Here is a 20,343-nt window from a genome sequence, read left to right as displayed (position 1 = left end):
TATGTGGGTGCTGAGACCTGTTTACTTGTGCTCAGCAAAGTGTAAGGAAGAGCTTCTAGCTGGGACATGGAATTTGATTCTAGGCTGCCTACCTGGCATGTGGGTCAGGGCAGATGTAAACCACCCTTAGAGCTCTCCAGTTCTCAACAAATAATGCGTATGGGGTCCCTAAATGCTGGAGCTGCAGGTTTAGAGCTCAGGCAGGCAGCCTCCTGGCTGCCTTTTACTTGAAGGCTGGGGTGCAATTGCCTAGGACACCGGGCACCCTGAAACCGTCTGTAGTGTTGAGACGGGGGAAATATTCCAAGAGGCTCATGACTGTTGAGGAGAGGCAGGCCCCGAGGTGGGGAGGATTTCCGTCAGCTTGTAGCCCTGGCCGCTTCTCATCAACACGCTCCAAGCTCACTCCCATCAGGTGCTCAGCAAAGCTGTCTGAGTGCAGGAGAGGGGCACAGAGGAGCAGAGCAAGCTGGGCTGGGAACCCTGGGGTGTGGACAGACGAGGAAGACAGTCAAGCATTGGGACTGCTGTCCCCAGGGGACCCGGGCCATCCTGCAGGGAACCACTGTGGAAAAGAGGCCTCAGCAAGGCCCTGCCATGGGCCAGGCCTTATTTCCAGGGCCCTAACTCTGCCAGTATAAGGCAAGGGGCAGGTCCACCACATGGCCTGACTTGAAACCACCAGAACCTCAGAAAATACTCATCTCCACAACCATCAAGCTCATGGCCTCTGCATTCTTGCCTGTTCCTCTCCCCTCCCTTCCTTGACTCTGGCCATCGTCCTTCTTCTCTAGAAAATTCCCCTTCCTCTCTGCCCAGCGAGCTAGAATCACTGTCTGGGTATTGTGACCAGCTGATCTTTCTTTTACATTCCCCTTCAAAGGTTTAATTTGAGGTCAAATGAACCCAACACAACTCAAGTATTTACCTGCTAATGAGTTCATACATGGAAAGTGCTTAAAATCTACCTGGCACACAGAAAGTTTGCGGTAAATGTGAACTATCATTGTTATCACTGATGCTACTATCATCACTGCCTGCAGGGCCCAGAAGCTGCAAGAAGCATGAGACAGGCTCAGTCTCCCCAAAGGCCTCGCAATCTAGTTGAGGAAACAAGACAAAGACCCACTAATAGTTTTATAGCCACCTAAGAGATAAAGGGCAGTTCATTTTAATAATACAAAAGCTGTCACAAGGTAATATTGGATTATTATCAGATAAAAGGCACATAGAATAAATGGTCAAGGATCAAAGAGGAGAGAGGTCATTTCTAATTGGATCATTTAAGAAGGGGCTCATGAAGAAAACCATTTTGCACAGGCAGAGGAGGAAGGAGGGGACCTGTGACATGGGATACATAAAAGGGTGGTGCTTGTTCAAGAGTTGCTGACTAGCTACAGGTAACAAGAAAATAGGTGGAAAACAGGTTTTAAATCGGATGTGGAAAGCCTTGGAGGAAAAGCTAAGAAGTTCAGATTTAATTCTAGAGGATAAAGGACCCACTGAAGTGATGGCAAGATCATTTCCTGAAAAAGGAATTTGGAAAACTCCCAATGATAATAAAATGACAAAACATTTCAGCTTAAATTTAAAAATAATTGGGCAAATTCTATATAAATCTAGAAGTCTCCAAAGGCTCACCAAAGACTTGAACAAATGGAAAAATCACACAAAATTCTTGAATAGGAAAACTCAATATCATAAAGATGTCAATTTATCCTAAATTTATATATTTAATATTATTTAAAAATATATATATAATTTAAGTTTCAGGGGAAACTAGAAAAACAACTAGAAAACTCATGATAAAAATAGCTAAGAAAATTTCAGAAGAGTAATAAAGGTAACCAACCTTCCCAGGTGTTTTTTCTAACAAATATTATAGTATAAAGTTATAATAATGAAACTGTGTGATACTATCATATGGATAAACAAATTAATTGAACAGAAATAGTCCCAAGGATATATAGGCATTTAACATCTGATAAAGGTGGCACTTCAAGTATGAAGAGGAAAGATGGATTATTGGGTATAGGGTGCTGATGATAAGATCTCTTCAAGAAACTTAGAGATACCAAGGGAACATTTCATGCAAAGATGGGCTCAATAAAAGACAGAAATGGTATGGACCTAACAGAAGCAGAAGATATTAAGAAGAGGTGGCAAGAATACACAGAAGAACTATACAAAAAAGATCTTCATGACCCACATAATCATGATGGTGTGATCACTCAGCTAGAACCAGACATCCTAGAATGTGAAGTCAAGTGGGTCTTGGGAATCTTCACTACTAACAAGCTAGTGGAGGTGATGGAATTCCAGTTGAGCTATTTCAAATCCTAAAAGAGGATGCTGTGAAAATGCTGCACTCAATATGCCAGCAAATTTGGAAAACTCAACAGCGGCCACAGGACTGGAAAAGGTCAGTTTTCATTCCAATCCCAAAGAAAGGCAATCCCAAAGAATGCTCAAACTACTGCACAATTGCACTCATCTCACACACTAGTAAAGTAATGCTTAAAATTCTCCAACCCAGGCTTCAGCAATACCTGAACCGTGAACTTCCAGATGTTCAAGCTGGTTTTAGAAAAGGCAGAGGAACCAGAGAGCAAATTGCCAACATCTGCTGGATCATCGAAAAAGCAAGAGAGTTCCAGAAAAACATGTATTTCCGCTTCATCGACTATGCCAAAGCCTTTGACTGTGTGGATCACAATAAACTGTGGAAAATTCTGAAAGAGATGGGAATACCAGACCACCTGACCTGCCTCTTGAGAAATCTATATGCAGGTCAGGAAGCAACAGTTAGAACTGGACATGGAACAACAGACTGGTTCCAAATAGGAAAAGGAGTATGTCAAGGCTGTATATTGTCACCCTGCATATTTAACTTCTATGCAGAGTACATCATGAGAAACACTGGACTGGATGAAGCACAAGCTGGAATCAAGACTGTCGGGAAACATATCAATAACCTCAGATATGCAGATAATACCCTTATGGCAGAAAACAAAGAACTAAAGAGCCTCTTGATCCAAGTGAAAGAGGAGAGTGAAAAAGTTGGCTTAAAACTCAACATTCAGAAAACCAAGATCATGGCATCTGGTCCCATCACTTCATGGCAGATAGATGGGGAAACAGTGGAAACAGTGTCAGACTTTATTTTTTGGAGCTCCAAAATCACTGCAGATGGTGACTGCAGCCATAAAATTAAAAGATGCTGACTCCTTGGAAGCAAAGCAGAGCAAAGCAGAGACATTACTTTGTCAACAAAGGTCCATCTAGTCAAGGCTATGGGTAGTCATGTATGGATTTGAGAGTTGGACTATAAAGAAAGCTGAGCGCTGAAGAATTGATGCTTTTGAACTGTGGTGTTGGAGAAGGCTCTTGAGAGTTCCTTGGGCTGCAAGGAGATCCAACCAGTGAGATCAGTCCTGAGTGTTCATTGGAAGGACTGATGTTGAAGCTGAAACTCCAATACTTTGGCCACCTGATGCAAAGAACTAATTCATTTGAAAAGACCCTGATGCTGGGAAAGATTGAAGGCAGGAGGAGAAGGGGATGACAGAGGATGAGATGGTTGGATGGCATCACTGACTCAATGAACATGGGTTTGGGTAAACTCCAGGAGTTGGTGATGGACAGGGAGGCCTGGTGTGCTGTGGTCCATGGGGTTGCAAAGAGTCAGACACGACTGAGTGACTGAACTGAACTGAACTGATAAGTCTAGGTGACCATCCAGGAAAAATTAAGTTAAATTCACATCTCATACTCTAAGACAAATTTCATTTGGGTCAAAAATTGAAATGTAAAAAACAAAACCATAAAAATACCAAAATCAATTATAGTAGAATGTTTTTTATGTTAGTGTAGGGAAGGGTTTTCTAATTCCAACACAAAATCCAAAGCCATAAAATGAAAGACTAAAAGTTCAAGTGCATTAAAAAATGTTTGTGTGGGATAAACACCATAAGCAAAGTCAAACAAATGCGGCAAAGTATTTGTAACTCACATCACAAAGGGCTAACTTACCTTGTAGATAAAGAACATCTATAAACTAATGAGAAAAAAGACCAATAATCCAATAGCATAACGAAATAAGAATGTGAACAAAGAGTTAACAGAAAAAAATTATAAAAGTCTCTCAGATGTATAAAAAATTATCCAAGCTACTCATAATAGAAATACAAATTAAAAACACACATACACACATAAACCTGATACACAGTCCTTAATTAGTTTAAACAAACTAATGATAAAAGACATCTTTGAGACAAGAGGAAAATTTGAATATTAATTGGGTATTAGATTATATAAGGGAATTATTCATTTTATTAGGTGTAGTGACAGTATTATAGTTAAGTGGGAAATGCTCTTGTTATTCAGATATTCATGCTAACCTATTATCATAAAATAAGAGTAGAATGTCATGATAATCTTCACTTTACTTTAAAAATATTTCAGCCCCAACATGAACAAGCAAATATGGCCAAGTATTAACAGTTCTTAAATCTAGGTGATAATTCATTTTACTTTTATCTCTACTTTTTTGCATGTTTGAAAATGTTCATACTAAAAGTACAAAAGTAAAATCAAAGTACATCAAGACACTATGTTTTACTTATCAGATTCACAAAGATCCAAAAGTGTGATAAAATACCATGTTGGCAAGGAAGTGGGGGAGAAAACAGTCATATGTTTTTGGAGAGGGTGTAAAAGGCAATTTGGCAAGATGGATCAGAATTATAATTGTACTTACTTTGGGACCCAGTAATTCCATTTCTAGGGATTTATCCTTCAGAAAGACATACATTTGCAAAATGACACATATCAGTTTATTCACTGCACTTTTGGAAATAGCAGAAGATTGGAAACACCCTACATGTCTACCAGTAGAGGACTGGTTAAATTAAAATTATGTCTAGACCATGGAATATCTGCAAAAAGAATGAGAAGCCCATTTGTGTACTAATATAAAATGATCTTCAAGATACACCGGGTGGGGTGTATCTTGAAAAGGTACAATTGTAATTGAAAAGGACAATAAGGTACAAAATAGGGTGGGGAAAATCTGAGAAAAACAATATAGACTATTTGCTAATATGTGCAAAAAACATTCCTGGAAAGATACATGAAAAGCTGGTAACACTGGTTATGGGAAAATAACTGAGTCTGAAGAACTGAGATGGGAATTGTTGTTGTTCAGTTGTGTCTGACCTTTTGTGACCCCATGGACTGCAGCACACCAGGCTTCCCTGTCCTTCACTGTCTCCCAGAGTTTGCTCAAATTCACATCCAGTGTGTGAACGATGCCATCCAATCATCTCATCTTCTGTTGCCTTCTCCTCCTGCCTTCAATCTTTCCCAGCATCAGGGTCTTTTCAAATGAGTCTGCTCTTTGCATCCAAAGGATTGGAGTTTCAGCTTCAGCATCAGTCCTTCCAATGAATATTCAGGACTGATTTCCTTTAGGATGGACTGGTTGGATCCCCTTGCAGTCCAAGGGACTCTCAAGGGTTTTCTCCAACACCACAGTTCAAAAGCATCAATTCTTTGGCACTCAGCTTTCTTCATGCGCTTCCCTGGTAGCTCAGACAGTAAAGTGTCTACCTACATTGCAGGAGACCTGGGTTCGATCCCTGAGTCGGGAAGATTCCCCTGGAGAAGGAAATAGCAACCCACTCCAGTATTCATGCCTGGAAAATCCCATGGACAGAGGAGCCTGGGGGCTACAGTCCATGGGGTCGCAACGAGTCGGACACGACTGAGCGACCTCACTTTCAGTTTCTTTCACTTTCTTTATAGTACAACTCTCACATCCATACATGACTACTGGAAAAACCATAGCTTTGACTAGACTGACCTTTGTTGACAAAGTAATGTCTCTGCTTTTTAATATGCTGTCTAGGTTGGTCATAGCTTTTCTTCCAAGGAGTAAGCGTCTTTTAATTTCATGGCTGCAGTCACCATCTGCCCCCCCAAAAAATGTGTGTCACTGCTTCCATTGTTTCCCCATTTATTTCCCATGAAGTGATGGGACCAGATACCATGATCTTAGTTTTCTGACTGTTGAGTTTTAAGCCAACTTTTTCACTCTCCTCTTTCACTTGGATCAAGAGGCTCTTTAGTTCTTCTTTGTTTTCTGCCATAAGGGTGGTGTCATCTGCGTATCTGAGATTATTGATATTTTTCCCGGCAATCTTGATTCCAGCTTGTGCTTCTTCCAGCTTGGCATTTCACATGATGTACTCTGCATAGAAGTTAAATAAGCAGGGTAAAAATATACAGTCTTGACATACTCCTTTCCCGATTTGGAACCAGTCTTTGTTCCATGTCCAGTTCTAACTGTTGCTTTCTGACCTGCATACAGATTTCTTAGGAGGCGGGTAAGGTGGTCCATCTATTTATTCCTGCTATGGCTTCCTATAAAATTCCTTGACTGTTTCATGTCTCTCTCTCGAATCTCTGTTAGAAACCTGCTCCCAAAAGTAGAAAATAAAAAAAATTTAAAAAGTAGAGAATAGTAGCCTAAATATCCAATGGGGGATTATTTAATAATTTTGGCACATTTATATATATGTATAACGTGGAAGAACTTCCAATAGCAAGAAAAGATATTATAATATATTTTAAGGGAAAATTCAGTTTATAAAACTACCTGCATAATATAAAACTACAATATAATATTTTAGACCTATATACATAGATTCATAGAAAAAAGCTAATGATATACTATATTATAGCTGGGTGTTAAGACTGTGGGTGACACTTTGTTTTGCTTATCTATGTTTACTAAAATGTCTGCAATGTACATACATAACTTTTATAATAAGAAACAACAGATGTCATAAAGAAAAATGGGACATAGAACTCAAATCCCAAAGAACAAATGACTGATTAAAAGTCAAAATGGATCCGTCTTAAGGAAGTCTGAATTTTCACCAGTGCATGGCTTTAAGCTATGGGTAAAGCTAGGTGGTCAGAAAGGCAAGTGGGAGAAAAGGTACCAAGGGAGGCCATGGATCAATAGCCTGGGCCTGGAAATAGGCATTTACTTTTTTTGCAGGTTTACAAAGGGATTTCCCTCCATTTCATGCCAGGAAGTCAAGAACTTATAGAATCTGAGACAGGGATATCTGAACTTGTGACAAACCCCAATGGTATAGATACCAATCTATTATAAAGCCTAGCATGGGGCAGACTCTCAGGGATATGTCATAAACCATCCTGCTTGCACAAATTCTACTCTTCCTGTTTAGTTTGGGGAGGAATTGTTCTTTCCGCCAACCAACTTTCATCATACTGGTATTGTGAACAGCTTGGGTACAGTTCTTCCGCCCATAAGGATTTCAAAGCCAACTAGGGCTGATCCTAAGAGAAAACTTAAAGATGCTTACTACACATGCCAATGCATATTTGAATATATACAGATTCCTTTAAATGCAAGAATAAAGCACACAAGACTGACTCTAAAAGCGAGCAGAGTTAAACACTAAGATGCTGGTTAACTAGATCTGGGTACATTAACACAAAGGAAGACTATAAAGCCATGAAAATGATAATCTGCATATTTACAGGCATGAAAAGATATTCATAATATATTTCTCAGTGAAAAACAGTCTAAGATTATAGATGATGTTTATATTTATACATATACATACACAGTCTATGTATATGTATAAATACAAAAATGTATCCATAGACATTACAATATCTATTTGGGGTATTCACAAATGTCTATACTTTCTTTTTAATCAGTTTTTCTAATCTTTTCTAAATATATATTCTTATGTAATAGAAATGTTTAAAGATATAAATCACTCTAATTTTAAAAGAGGATTTTTATGTATTTTTTAATAAAGGTTTTTATATATTATAGGAAAAGTTTAAATTTAAAATATTTCATGTGAACAAATGAAGAAATGAAGCCACCAGTCTTCCCTGGTGGCTTCGGTGGTAAAGAATCTGCCTGCAATGTGGGAGACCTGGGTTCGATCCCTGGGTTGGGAAGATCCCCTGGAGGAGGGCATGGCAACCCACTCCAGTAGTCTTGCCTGGAGAATCCCCAGGGACAGAGGAGCCTGGCAGGCTACAGCCCATGGGGTGGCAAAGAATTGGACATGACTGAGTGACTAAGCACAGCACAGCATGTGAAGAAGGCTAGTTTTGATCCAGGGCTTGAAGATGATAATACTTCTAGAATGGCAGGGAAGGAAGGAGGAGTCTCTGATGGAACCTTGCAAACCCAAATGTGTATGTGCATATGTACATGAAGATATATGCGTGCATGCTTTTGGGGTGAGGGTGAGAAGAGTTTACCAGAGCAAAGAAGTCAAAGGACAGTCTATGGAAACTGAACCTTATCCTCCAGGAAAGGAAGAGCCAGATAAAGTGATACCTCACTAAAAATTTGCTGCAGGAGAAAGATTCTAACCACCCTGCATAAATGGGATTGGACAAGGGAGAGGCTGGAGCCCAGGAAACTCGCTCAGAGGCAGCAGCAAAAGTCTGTCTGATGTGCCGAGGCCTCACTGACATGTGAACTATGGGAATGAAATGACAGGAGATGATCTGGACAACATCACAGGACAAGAGGCAGCTGGCCCTGGCAGGTGACAGCGTTTGGAGGCTGTAAGACAGAAGTAAAAATGAGTTCAGGGTTTTGATTAAAGAGGCTCAAGAGGCTGGTGGTGAAAGGAAACATGGGAAGAGATGTCTCAGATGGAGTGCCGAGGAGGAGATAATGCAGACCTGAAGGACATTCAAGTGCTGTCGCCTCAACAGCAGAGGGCTGATCGTAATAGCCTGGGATTCTAGGCTTGTCTTGGCCCTTCCTGCTGTGGGACTTCCCTAATCTAGAAAGGGGAGGGTAATAGTTACACCTTGCCAACTTCAGAGTGGTTGAAGGGCCAGTGAGATCTGGATAAAAAGTACCTAGAACACGAAGCAGCTGAACAAACATCAAGCCCTGCTGTCATGCACGCAGGTGGTGGCCGCGTGGAGAGAGGATACTTGCTGAGAACATGAGGCCACAGAAGTCAGAGACGGTCCAGGATTCGGCCTCAGCCTAGCTGTTAATGAACACAGAGAATTTCTGGAGAACCCACTGATTTACTGAAAAGGGTCGATTCCCCTCCCCCAAGCCAGGAGCCAAAGCTCCGAGGTAAAGACACATGGTCAGCCCTGCCTCAGGGAGCTTCTCCCCAGGTTCCGAGCTGGAAAGTCCTTCTGCGATGTCTGGTTCAAGCCCCTTACATTACAGGTGAGGAAACTGAAGCCTGGAGGAGCACGAAAGTAAATTGGCTGAGGTCACCACACTGGGGAAAGTCTGTGAGGGCAACAGGACAGAAGAATTATGTGGTGGGGACGAACCACTTTCCTGCCTCCAGGGGCCACCAAGCTGACTCTCCCCGCCACCTTCTCTTTCTTGGACATTTCATAACCTGTTCTCCCCCTTGAGGCTAGAGTGATCTTTCAAAGCTAAATGTAACCACATCACTTCTTTGTGGTGGGCTGGGATACATGCTGACGGGTTGGGAGCAGCACCATCTGTCTGTCAGGCCCTTTCCTGAAGGCCACAGCCTTTGTCCTGAAAGCCTACAGCTCTTCCTGCTGAAAGTTCCCACCCTTTGACCCTTCAACTCTGCCAGTCCTTTGCAAGCAATCCCCTCATAAACATCACCACTATGAGTTACCTGCTGCTTCCTGCCAGGACCCTGAAGACACCCAGGGCCTTAAAGGTCCCTGGTGACTTGGTTCTTACCTGCCCCTCCTATCTCCACTCACTCATCCCACACTCTTATTCAAACAAGCCCCCACTCCTCCTTGGACGAATTATAAGCTATGGGTTATGTTATAAATGCACAATTTCTAGTAAGTCTTCATAGCATTTATCCTAATTTGTCATGACATACCTGTCTATGTGTACAAAAACACATGTGTGGTTATTTAAAATTTTTAATTGGGAGATAATTGCTTTACAATGTTGTGTTGGTCTCTGCCATACACCAACATGAATCAGCCATAGGAATACATGTGTCCCCTCCCTCCTGAACCTCCCTCCCAGCTCCCACTCCCATTCCACCCCTCCAGGCTGTCACAGAGCACTGGGTTGAGCTCCCTGTGACGTACAGAAAATTCCCACTGAGCTATCTATTTTACATACGGTAATGTGTATGTTTCAAGGCTACTCTCTCATGTGTGACTATTTGATCAGTTTCTTTCTCACTAGACTGTAGAATGAGACTCCCTGGTTGATCCAGTTTTCAGAGTCTGAAGGCCAAAGGGTTTGGAAACAAAATGCTGCCAGAGACTCAGCTACCGGCCTCCCTGTCATTCTTTCTCTGTGACAAGATATAAAGGGACAATGAACAATTGCTACAGTTGCTCTGAAAATGACACTCTTGGCACCTCTTCAGCCAAGCAGCAGGCAGGGGCTGCCCCGTGGGGGTAGAGGGGCGGGATTGTCAGCTGCTCCCAGGAGCCAGAAGCACAGGCAAGGCCTGGTGTCAGGACCTGCCTTTGCGAGCGAAGCTGACAGCTCACAGGAATGGCCTAAAGATGGAGGAAGCTATTAACATGGCTCACTCAGACTGCACGCCACGGGGAGGGAACAGTGTCTTATTATTAACCTCAGTGTATTAATATTTGATAAAGCATCTTCATGATGATAGATAGCAGTCACCCAGAGAAGGGGAAGAGCTGCAGTTCTGCAAAGCATTCTCAGAGAGGAAGAACAGCTTTTATTGAGAGGAGATGACGGGAGAAAGGGTTATGTCCTGGGCAGGAGAAAACTGCCCCGACCACACAGCGCAGTCGGCACGATGGCCTCTTTCGTAGGTTGGGCTGCACAGGTAACCGGCAGGCTTCTCTGCACAGTGGCTTGTCTCAGGGGAAGGAGGAGGACTCACAACGGCTGACCTCCAAGAGAAAGCTGCTGAACCATTTTTTCTTCCTTCTGACAGTACATTAAAATGATGGCTGATTATTAAAGATATTTCCGTGAATAGTACATCTTCCCAATATGTGGTCTCTAAATAGAACTCCATTCCACGTTTTGAAATCGGAGAAGAAAACATCTTAAAAAGCTCTCACTAATGACACCATCTTTGTTCTCACAGGTAGCTTAAGAGAGACATTTGGGCTGTGTACACCTGATGGATGCCTTTTGGTCTCCAGCAGCTGCTTTTGAAATTGTCATCTTACCAGGCTGCCAAGAAGTTGCTGAGCCCTCCTGGCACAACCGTAGTGAAACCCTGCTTTCTGAAAGAAATCATTCACCCTCTGGATACAAAGCCCTTCTCAAGCAACCAGGGCACCTGGGCTCAGCATCATCCTGGGGCAGGTGGGGAAAGGGGGAGGTGGGAGGAGGCCAGGCATCACTTTTTGCCACCAAGATCAGGCAGGAATCCACAGCACCCTCCCCGGGGAGTGTCTGGGGTGTCAAGGCCAGTGGGCGGGGAGCAGCACCGACCGCTGTGTCCGAGGCCCACTCTCCTGAGGCTCTGATGGAGCTGGCCACAGATCTTAACCTTGGGGCCTGGTTCAGTGGGTCTGAAAGATGTTCCAGCTTCCAAGTGGAGCAACCGTATGCTTCAGAGCACGGGGACACAGCCTGCAGGGCACCTGCTGCCCTGTTGTGTTCTCTGAATCATCCTTGACCAACCTCACCATCGGCCTCACCTCACTTCCAGTAAGAAGGCGACAAAGAGAGAACGCGGGAAGGAGGCACGTCTCTAGTTCGAAACATCACTTGCATTCCGATTTAGAGGCAAAAGCAGAGTGGGTTACACAGTTTCACGCACTTGGTCTTAAAAGGGAGGCTCTGTGTAGTCTGCCCCGTCGTAAGTGTTCAATGAGCCAAAGAAGCGGAGGAAGGACATGTCGGTCCTCCCCTCCCCAGAGCCTCCCAGGAGGCCCCAGTCTGCTCTCTGCATCACCGCCGTCCAGATGTCTCTGCACCGAGGAGCTGGAAGTTACACCGCAGGCGGCGCTTGAGAGGCGGGGAAGCTGAGCTGTGTGCGTGTAAGACAGGCAGGGGACGTGGGGAGGAGGTTAAGGCACAGGTTTCTCTTCTCAGGGCACCTTTCTGTTGCTTTCCTCCACTCCCAGCCCCCTAGCTGGGTCACATCTGCCCCGAGGCAGTGCCTTCACCCAAATCTCAGGGTTACACAATCAAGTGTAAGGGTGTGTGCAGCGCAGAGGCCTCCTCTGGCATGAGGAGGGAGGGCACAGACGGCGGGCGTTCGGGCCAGAAATTCCCCACAGCCTGCAGTCCCTCCTCCAGACCGCAAGTGTTTACCCAATGGCGCCCAGGGTGAAGGACAGGAAATGGAGTGAGTGACAGTGAGGTGGCTCGGGGAGACACGAAGGCTGGAACCTCTTGGAGGGATGCGAACTCGGGCTCTCCGGCTGCCTCCCTGCCTCCAGTCTTTCAAGGCAAGTCCCACAAGTAGGCAGGTGCCAGACGCAGGCATCAAAGCAGAGGACGGCCTCCTATTCGGGAAGAAGCCTCAGGACTCACCCACCACCGAACCTCAAGAAGCGCTGCCAGCTTTAGAGGCCAACACTGAGAGCAGCATTTGCCTGGGGACCTCCCGGGCTTCCAAACCTCCCCTTGCATAGCCAAGGTCAAATCTATCCCTATCCAGGAGCCTCCTGCAGCTTCTTCTTACCCACCTCCCCCTTTGCTTTAGTCAGGCTGATCCAGTTTCAAATGCAGAGTAATTCATTCTGGAGAGAAGTCAGGTATCTGTATACCAACGTGGAGGTTTCCAGGCAGAATAACCAGATGGCTTGTTTATTTTGACTCCAGGAGGAAGAGCTGGGAATGATTTGAAAGGCAGGAGAGAGACTGTCTCCTCTGGCGCTTTGAGGAAGGTGACTTAGGAGGCAGAATAGACAGAGTCCACTTAACCAAATGCAAGTCTTCTAACCACGGGTCTCTAAGTCGGGAGGGACCAGGAGGTGCCGCCACACTAAGAGAGGGCATCTAACAAGGCCCCATGGTCCTTGGTTTCTTGGGTCCTCCCATCACCCAGCTAATGGCAGAGACGCACCTGGGATACAGGTGTGCTGAGAAGAAAGTGCTGCGCAGCAGGGGGCGTCGTCCCCATAGCCACTGGGTCCCTGGGGGCCAAGCCAAGAGCTCCAGGCACAAGCATTAGCCTAATTTCACTGGCTCCTGGCTCCTTTTCAGACCCAACCCTTCTAAGACAAAGTGGGGTGGGGGTTAAGAGGGAAGAAAATGGCCCTGGAACAGGCCAAGGTAACTGGGACATTGTCTGGACTGATGGTCTCAAATATTTGAAGTTGGGAGAAGACAAGGGACAGAAAGATACTATTAATATTCCTGGGAGTCCCCTGACAGCCGAGTGGTTAGGACTCTGCACTTCACTGCTGAGGGCCTGGGTTCAATCCTTAGTCAGGGAACTAAGACCCCACAAGCCACTGGGCTAGGAAAAAAAATACCATTCCCAAGTAGATTTCCTATAAATACTAATATTCATCCAGGAATTTAATTAATAAAAAACTTTCATAAACCTTATCTTGCTTGATCTTCACAACAACCTTGGGAAAATACTACGGTCTTCATTTTGTAAAACAGGAGACTGAGTGAACTGTCCTCCATGGCGGTAGCCTCAACGGTGGAACCAGGACCTGAATCTGGGTCTTGTGACATTTTCCTCCTCACTCCAAGACCTTCAATTTCAGATGGAAAAGGCCAGGCCAACCTCTCCAGCCCCATCAAGTATACCCACGAAGCAGATCACCACCATCTTAAAAGAAAAACAGGGCTGCATGCCTTCCTTGCAGTAATACACCTAGGAGTGGGGGAGTGGCCATGGAGAATGCAGAAATGGTGGTGACCAAAGGCAGATTCAGCTCCCTCAGCCTCTTTGGAGAGGCCAACTGCTGCCTAGACTGCCAGTGCTGCCAAAGACAGCGCTGAAGAGAAAAACATCAAGAAGTTAAAACCGGTGGGGATCTGGGTGTGGGAGGCTATTGCTCCCTGCTTCTGCTCCGCCCACCCACCAGAATGGTCATTTCGGCCACTCTACCTCGGACCTTCTCAAAGCTTTAGTTTCTCCCACAGATCACTCAGAGTAGACTCTCAGGAAAGGAAAGTCAGTTAACTTGTTAGGGTTTTATTTGTTTTAAAAAAAACCCTGCATAGACCCTAAACTTGTGTGTTTACTTGCTAGCCAGATGTTCTAAATGGCTAAGATCCAGGCTTGTAACTCTATACTCTGTGGTTCTGCTCCTCCTCGGGGGCTTTCAGATGCTCTGAGAAGAGGAGATGCACACTTTCAGTGAGGAATACACAGGCTGAAGGACGCTCTTTCCCAATCAACCAGCTCAACTTACTTCCACCAGTTTCCCAGGCTGCGCATCAATCAGACCAGGCTGCCATACCTATCAGCCATCTGGACCAGATCTAAGCCCATTGTCCTGAGAGCCACACACACCCTTCAAGTCCTCAGCCCAAGGACCAGCTCTTCCACAAACAAGTCCCTGATTCTCCCTGTGTCTCCCGCTTTGTTCCCTCATGGCTATTTAATTATGTGTCTTTCCCATAGTTCTTCTCTAATTCTAGTCTTGCTAATTAATTATGAACATCATTTATTTCCCTAATAGATCATAAACTCCTCAGAGACAGATACTATGTTGAATCCAATTCTATGCTCCCCCATCCACGTTCATGTCTGGGTAGGGGTTTGGCTTTTCACATAGTAGGAATATGATTGATAATGGTTAAAATGGAATTTACCCCGGTTTCTTCAAAAACAGGCTACCTGTGAAACACAAAAGACAGCCCCACCCCTCAAACTGCCCTTTGACAAACTTTACGGAGTATGGTACCCTCTCCCCCTAATTGTATCTCAGGGTCACTGCAGCCAGTCCTAGCCAGCACAAGACACAAAGAAAGTCAAACCAGATGGGCAAAGGCAAGGGCTTTAAGTTTGGTTGTTTAAAGAGGTTAAAATTACATAAGCAAAAGCAAGGGACTGGTGCTGTTACACATTGCCAAGGAAAACCAAGGAAGGATTTTGTGGGGTCAGGGGTGGTGAGGAGGAAAGGAGGGAAGAAAGGGAGTTTCCTGCAAAGAGCAAGGACCAAATGGGTGATGGCTGAGACCTGAAAAGATTCCCCACCATCACAAGGAGTGAGACACACCATCCCTTTCACAGGGATGGGAAGCCTGGACACTGCTGAGGTGAGCTGTCATCATGGTCTCAGAGGGGCCCTGCTCATGCCTCAATATGCTGTAGACCTGGACACCTGGGAGCAGAATGCGGGGAGGGAAGGTGGAAGAGAACCACCAGGAACCTCAGAGAGGGCCATGAGCACTGGCAGAGGGAGAATCACCCCCAGAGAGTGCTTATAGGAAAGGCTGTGCGCTTAGTACCAGGCGGAAGATCGAACAACCAATGTCCGGGAAACAAGTCTGATCTGGGCCAGTCACTGATGGAGCAGGTGAAGGAATCCACCCCTTTCCTGGGATAAAGCCACACATACCGCCCCCCCACCCCCACCCCACCAACCACCACAGGACCGAAGCTTTCTTTATTGGTTGAGGACTTAGGGTCAGAACACAGCTACCCTGGGACAGGCTCCACGGAGGCAAACAGTCATAGTGATCGGTGGGGGAAAAAAAAATCTCAGAATCAGATCTCAGCCAGCAGGGGAAAGAGAAGCCATTTCTACTAGAGATGTGAAGATCTCTCTCTGCCTCTCCCTCTCCCTCCCTCCTCCCCCCGCCCCCTACACACAGACATACATCTATTATGAACCTAAGTAAAAATCTAATTCCAGTTTAAGTATAAGAGGTTTAGTCCAGAAAATCCTCCTCTCTGAGGCAGTGTGGGGAAGATCTTATCTGTTCTCCATTTCCTATCGAATCACCCTTTTTCCTTTTGGGGCCACAGAGGGGATGATGAGAATTCCCCTATCCAAGGCGAGGCAGGGGATCAAGATACAGAATGAGGCCCACGCCCCTCTGCCCAGCTGACCCACCCCTCACAGGCTCTTTCGCCCAGACCTCCTCTTTACTTCTGACTGCGGCCATAGGTCATTCAGGGCAGAGGACAGGGCCCACCTGGCACCACTTCCTGCCTGGAAGAAAGTGGAGGACACGTGGGGGGAGGGGCCGCCTGCCCTGTGCTCACTCCCAAGGGGCCCTGGCCTCTGAACCACGTGGCCACGTCTCCATCGCCTCCCTGCCAGGGCTCACGCCAACACACCCAGGGGATTCATCACAGGCGGGAGGGCGGTGAACCTCGGGATTAGGAAAGCGGCTGTCCTAACCCCCATGGCCCCAAAGAGTACCTGCCAAGGCCTTGATCCGGGACCTCTCAAAGAGCCTGGCTGAGCTGTTGTCATTATCCAGCTCATCATCTGGGCCGTCCCAGCGGGCATTGATCCGGCTGTATGGTGGCTGGTTGCCCACGTTTTCAAGCTCCGTGGCTGATGTCATGTCAGCAGGCTGTCCGCAGCTACGCCTGCCTCAGTCTTCATGGAAGGGTCCCTGGGGGTGGGGGGGGACAGTAACACAGTCAGAGGGTTAGCACCCAGCCCCTTAGACTTTGTCTCAGGGGAAACTTATTTGGAGCGGCCGATAGGAGCCGATCTTTGTGGGAGCAGCACAGGGTGCCCTGTGCCTGGCCATGCTTCCTACCCGGGGTCACCAGGTCACCAGGCAGAAAATATTGCAGCAGCAGCAACAGTAACCGGGACGGTGCCAGCAGGGACAGAGGGTTGCAGGCAGCAAGGGTCAGGACGGCCAGCAGGTGGAGATGTCGGACACAGCAAGCCTGCTTCCTCCAAACCTGCTGCTACAGCCAGAGAGGCGGGGGCTCTCCTGGGAGCCAGCGGCTGGCCGGGACGAACTGGGCAGAGCAGCGCTACCCTGTGACCTGGGGACCCAACCTGGAGGGGAGGTGGGGACAGGGCAGGAGAGGGAGAAGCTGGGAGCTGGTGGAGTCTGACTCAAACGTGAATCAGGAGGGAGAGAGGCAAGCATGAGCTTTGAGATGCCACCGGTGCCACCAGCCTGGAAGCTGCACTGGGGAACGTCAACTCCTCCCAGAGGCTCCCAAGAGCCCTCCGAGTTCTTGGCCTGCAACCAATAGTCAGAAAGCTGGCTCTTGCTTTTGCCTTCTCTGAAGTGTGCCCAGGTGCTTGGACAAGCTCTCTGGTTGCATCTCGGGACAGACCATGGAGCCAGACCAGCCTGTTGTCCCTTCAAGGCTGTCAGCATGATGGTGGGGTGGGGTGGCGAGGGGATCCCACAGACAACAGAGCTGTGTGTGTTCATCCATGCTATGCACATGGGCGGCAGGAGCCCTGGGTCCTCACTCACCTGTCATGTATCACGTTTATGCTTTCATTCATGATTAATTCACATATGCGCCAAGTCCCTACGAGGTGGGGGGTGATATGCCAGGCATAGCACCTTATGAGTGAGACAGAAGGGCCCTGTCCTCATGGAGCTTATATCCTGGCAGCAAGCAGGATGATTAAAGCAGCAAGTACAATAAGGTGTGATGCTGTGCCACACTGGGAAAGAACAGGGTAGCGTGATGCTGGATGCTGGGTGTCAGGGGAAAGAGAGTTTAAGTGGGTTCCTAGAGAAAGCTTGGAGGCTTCCTATAAAGGAAAGATGGAAAGGAACGAGTCCCAAAAAAAGGTATAAAGAGCAGGTGCAAAGTTCTGACGGTGAGAAAGGGTGTGGCAAAATTTAGCCATCTTGTGATGTAGCTGGAGGATGAGGGCAAGGTCAGGGAGAGAAGGTCAGAGAGAGGGAGGCTAGAGCAGCCAGGCTGGGACCTGATGTCCTGGGCTTTTGAAGCAAGACGGGCTTCCCTTCAGTCTTAACTGCCTAACCTGTACCTGTGCTTCAGTCATCCCCCCAGGGAACTTAAGGGACTCCAAGATCAAGTCTGTAAAAGAGAACAGGGAGCCCGGAGCCTTCCTCTCCAAGAGGACAAAAGGGGGCGGGGGTGGGGAGGCTGTGAGGCAGACAGATGACAAGTGTTGACAACTAGTGAGCTGTGAGGTAAGCCACTCCCACACACACACAGTCATCCAACACACACATGCAGCCACCCAAGCAGACGTGTGCCTGAGGAAGAAATGAAGCAAGCTAACCAGCCCAAGCATCACTGCAGCACCAGGGCCCTTGTTTTTCAGACAGAATGCCTTCAGGCTCTTTATCCCTCATCTGACTAATCAATCCCACCACATCCCTTTGAGCTAAGACTGGAGCCTGAGTTATCCACCCTAATTGTGCAAGGGAGAAAACCAGGGCCTGCTAGGATGAGGCCTCCCCAAGGTCATCTAGGGAATGACGGCTATTGGCTGGGAAGGAGGCCAGGCTGGGAAGGGGCCGCTGTACCCCCTTTGAGTGGGCAGGTGGATTTTAAAGAAGAAGGTGAGGAAAGAACATGGCCCAAGGGGCAGAGGGCACTCCTCAGCTTCCAGAGCTTGCCAAGATATTTGCTACTGGGGGAGGGGAGGGTAAAGATGGGGTAGTCAGCCATCACCCCACCAGGTCCGCCCTGTGATTCCAGACCTGGGACCCAGAACACTCTTGTCCCTTCTGACAACCTGTCATCTTCCACAGTCTGGTGTGCTGCTTTCAGGGTTGAGATGTCCCACTCAGCTGGCTGGGCAGAGGTGGCTGGGAGGGACCCCTTAAGGGACATCATCAGGGGCTCGGAGCTGTGAGCGGGGCGGGACCAATAGGCTGATCGTCTGAGCTGGGCTGAGCTGCCAGACGCACGCGGGGAGATGAGATCAGATCCTGCGTGCAGGAGGTAACCGGACCCTGGCTCTCCTTCTCATCTCAGGCTATTTTTAAGAGTGGCTGAGCTGAGTGAGGCCCAGGCTGGCCGTGGGGCCTGGGGAGTGAGATTACCTTTGCCGTGCCTCCGTAAATAAGTCTGCCCCAGAAAGATGAGCCTGAGTGGGCAGAGCAGCAGGCCGGGCGTTCAAGACAAGATTGATGGCCCTGGGTGCAGAGGAGCAGCCACTCGACAGCCATTCATCCTGCTTAAACCCGCCCTGCCTCCTGCGACCAGAGCTCGGAGGAGGTAGCAGCCAGGCAGCGGCTCTGCCGGGAATGTGAAAAAACACATGTGCGTGTCTAAATACACAACTCAAGGTGTTTTTTCTTTTTTCTTTAGAAGGGTCAGATCCCCAAAGACAAATACCAAGGAAAGAGACTCAGAAACTAAAGATAAGGCCCTCTTCCTCTGGCCCCCCCCAGCCTTGCCCACCCCAGTGGCCTGCCCAGATGGCATCCCACCAGGGCCAAGGGGGTAGGGGTGGGCTGATGTGCTCAGTGGCAAGGAGAGAATCCAGTGTGAGAGGCAGGAGAAGAAAATAAGAAAAAAAGGAAAGTTACAGATGGTGATTCCAGGAAAACAAAGCAAAACTCGCCTAAAAACAAATTCAACCCAGGGTCACCCATAACCGCTACAATGTCCCCTGCACCACGGGACCACCATGGTGCACCATGAAACCCCATGACTGAAAAGAATAGTATTTGCTGGGGACACATGGTGGGAACACCTAACCAAATGTGGGGTCATGAAAATGACATTCAAATTGGTCTTGGAGGCGAAGCTGGAGCTGAGGCAATTCAGTCATGTTTTTAAGGACATAAGTAATTTCTGCAGTCAGACTGGCCCTTCATGAGTATGTTAGTTACTCAGTTGTGTCCAACTCTTTGTGACCCCATGGACTGTGGTTCACCATGCTCCTCTGTCCATGGAATTCTCCAGGCAAGAATACTGGAGTCGATAGCCATTCCCTTCTCCAGGGGATCTTCCTGACCCAGGGACAGAACCTGGGTCTCCCACATTTCAGGCAGATTCTTTACCATCTAAGCCCTAAGTATGGCGGACAGCAATTAAATGGTTAAAAACAGGCCCCAAACTGCATCTCACTTCCCTGCCAGCAAATCCAGGAAAAAAGATATAAGAAGTAGTGCCATGTCCATCTACTCCCTAGTTTACTCTGAAGCCCCCTAGAAGTCCTTCTCATGACCTACCACCAGGGCCTTGTCAGAGTGTAGGTGGGTCTTCTCTGGTCTGTGTCCAGGAGAACCCGCCTTCCCTGTCCATCTACCGGCCTGACAAGCATCTGAGCAAGTCTGTCTCCAAAACCACAATCTGAGGCGCAGCCTCACATGGAGGCGTCTGTCACCCCATGACTCCAGGATACACTTTTGAGTGGGATGGGATGGGTCGCTAGAAAACTTGCCCACAGCTCTGTACTGAAAAGCTCATGGGATTACACAGCACACTCACTTGCATAACGAGCGCCTGCCTGGGAAAT

The 20,343-nt window shown here is 47.1% G+C and overlaps 1 protein-coding gene across 1 annotated transcript in view; it reads right to left on the bottom strand.

Moving 5' to 3' along the window:
- SPTB (spectrin beta, erythrocytic) overlaps nucleotides 1-16,483 on the bottom strand; it is a 69,555-nt gene extending 53,072 nt beyond the window's left edge. Inside the window, exon 1 of the mRNA XM_061158357.1 lies at nucleotides 16,330-16,483. Within this exon, the coding sequence (XP_061014340.1) occupies nucleotides 16,330-16,477 (148 nt within the window). The 5' untranslated portion in view covers nucleotides 16,478-16,483. The remainder of the gene's footprint in view (nucleotides 1-16,329) is intronic.
- Nucleotides 16,484-20,343: the final 3,860 nt, after the last annotated feature.

The sequence above is a fragment of the Dama dama genome, chromosome 12, assembly GCF_033118175.1.
Source record: "Dama dama isolate Ldn47 chromosome 12, ASM3311817v1, whole genome shotgun sequence".
Taxonomy (NCBI): Eukaryota; Metazoa; Chordata; class Mammalia; order Artiodactyla; family Cervidae; genus Dama; species Dama dama.
Note: the sequence above shows the minus strand (reverse complement) of the source record. Positions and strands in the feature narration are given on the sequence as shown.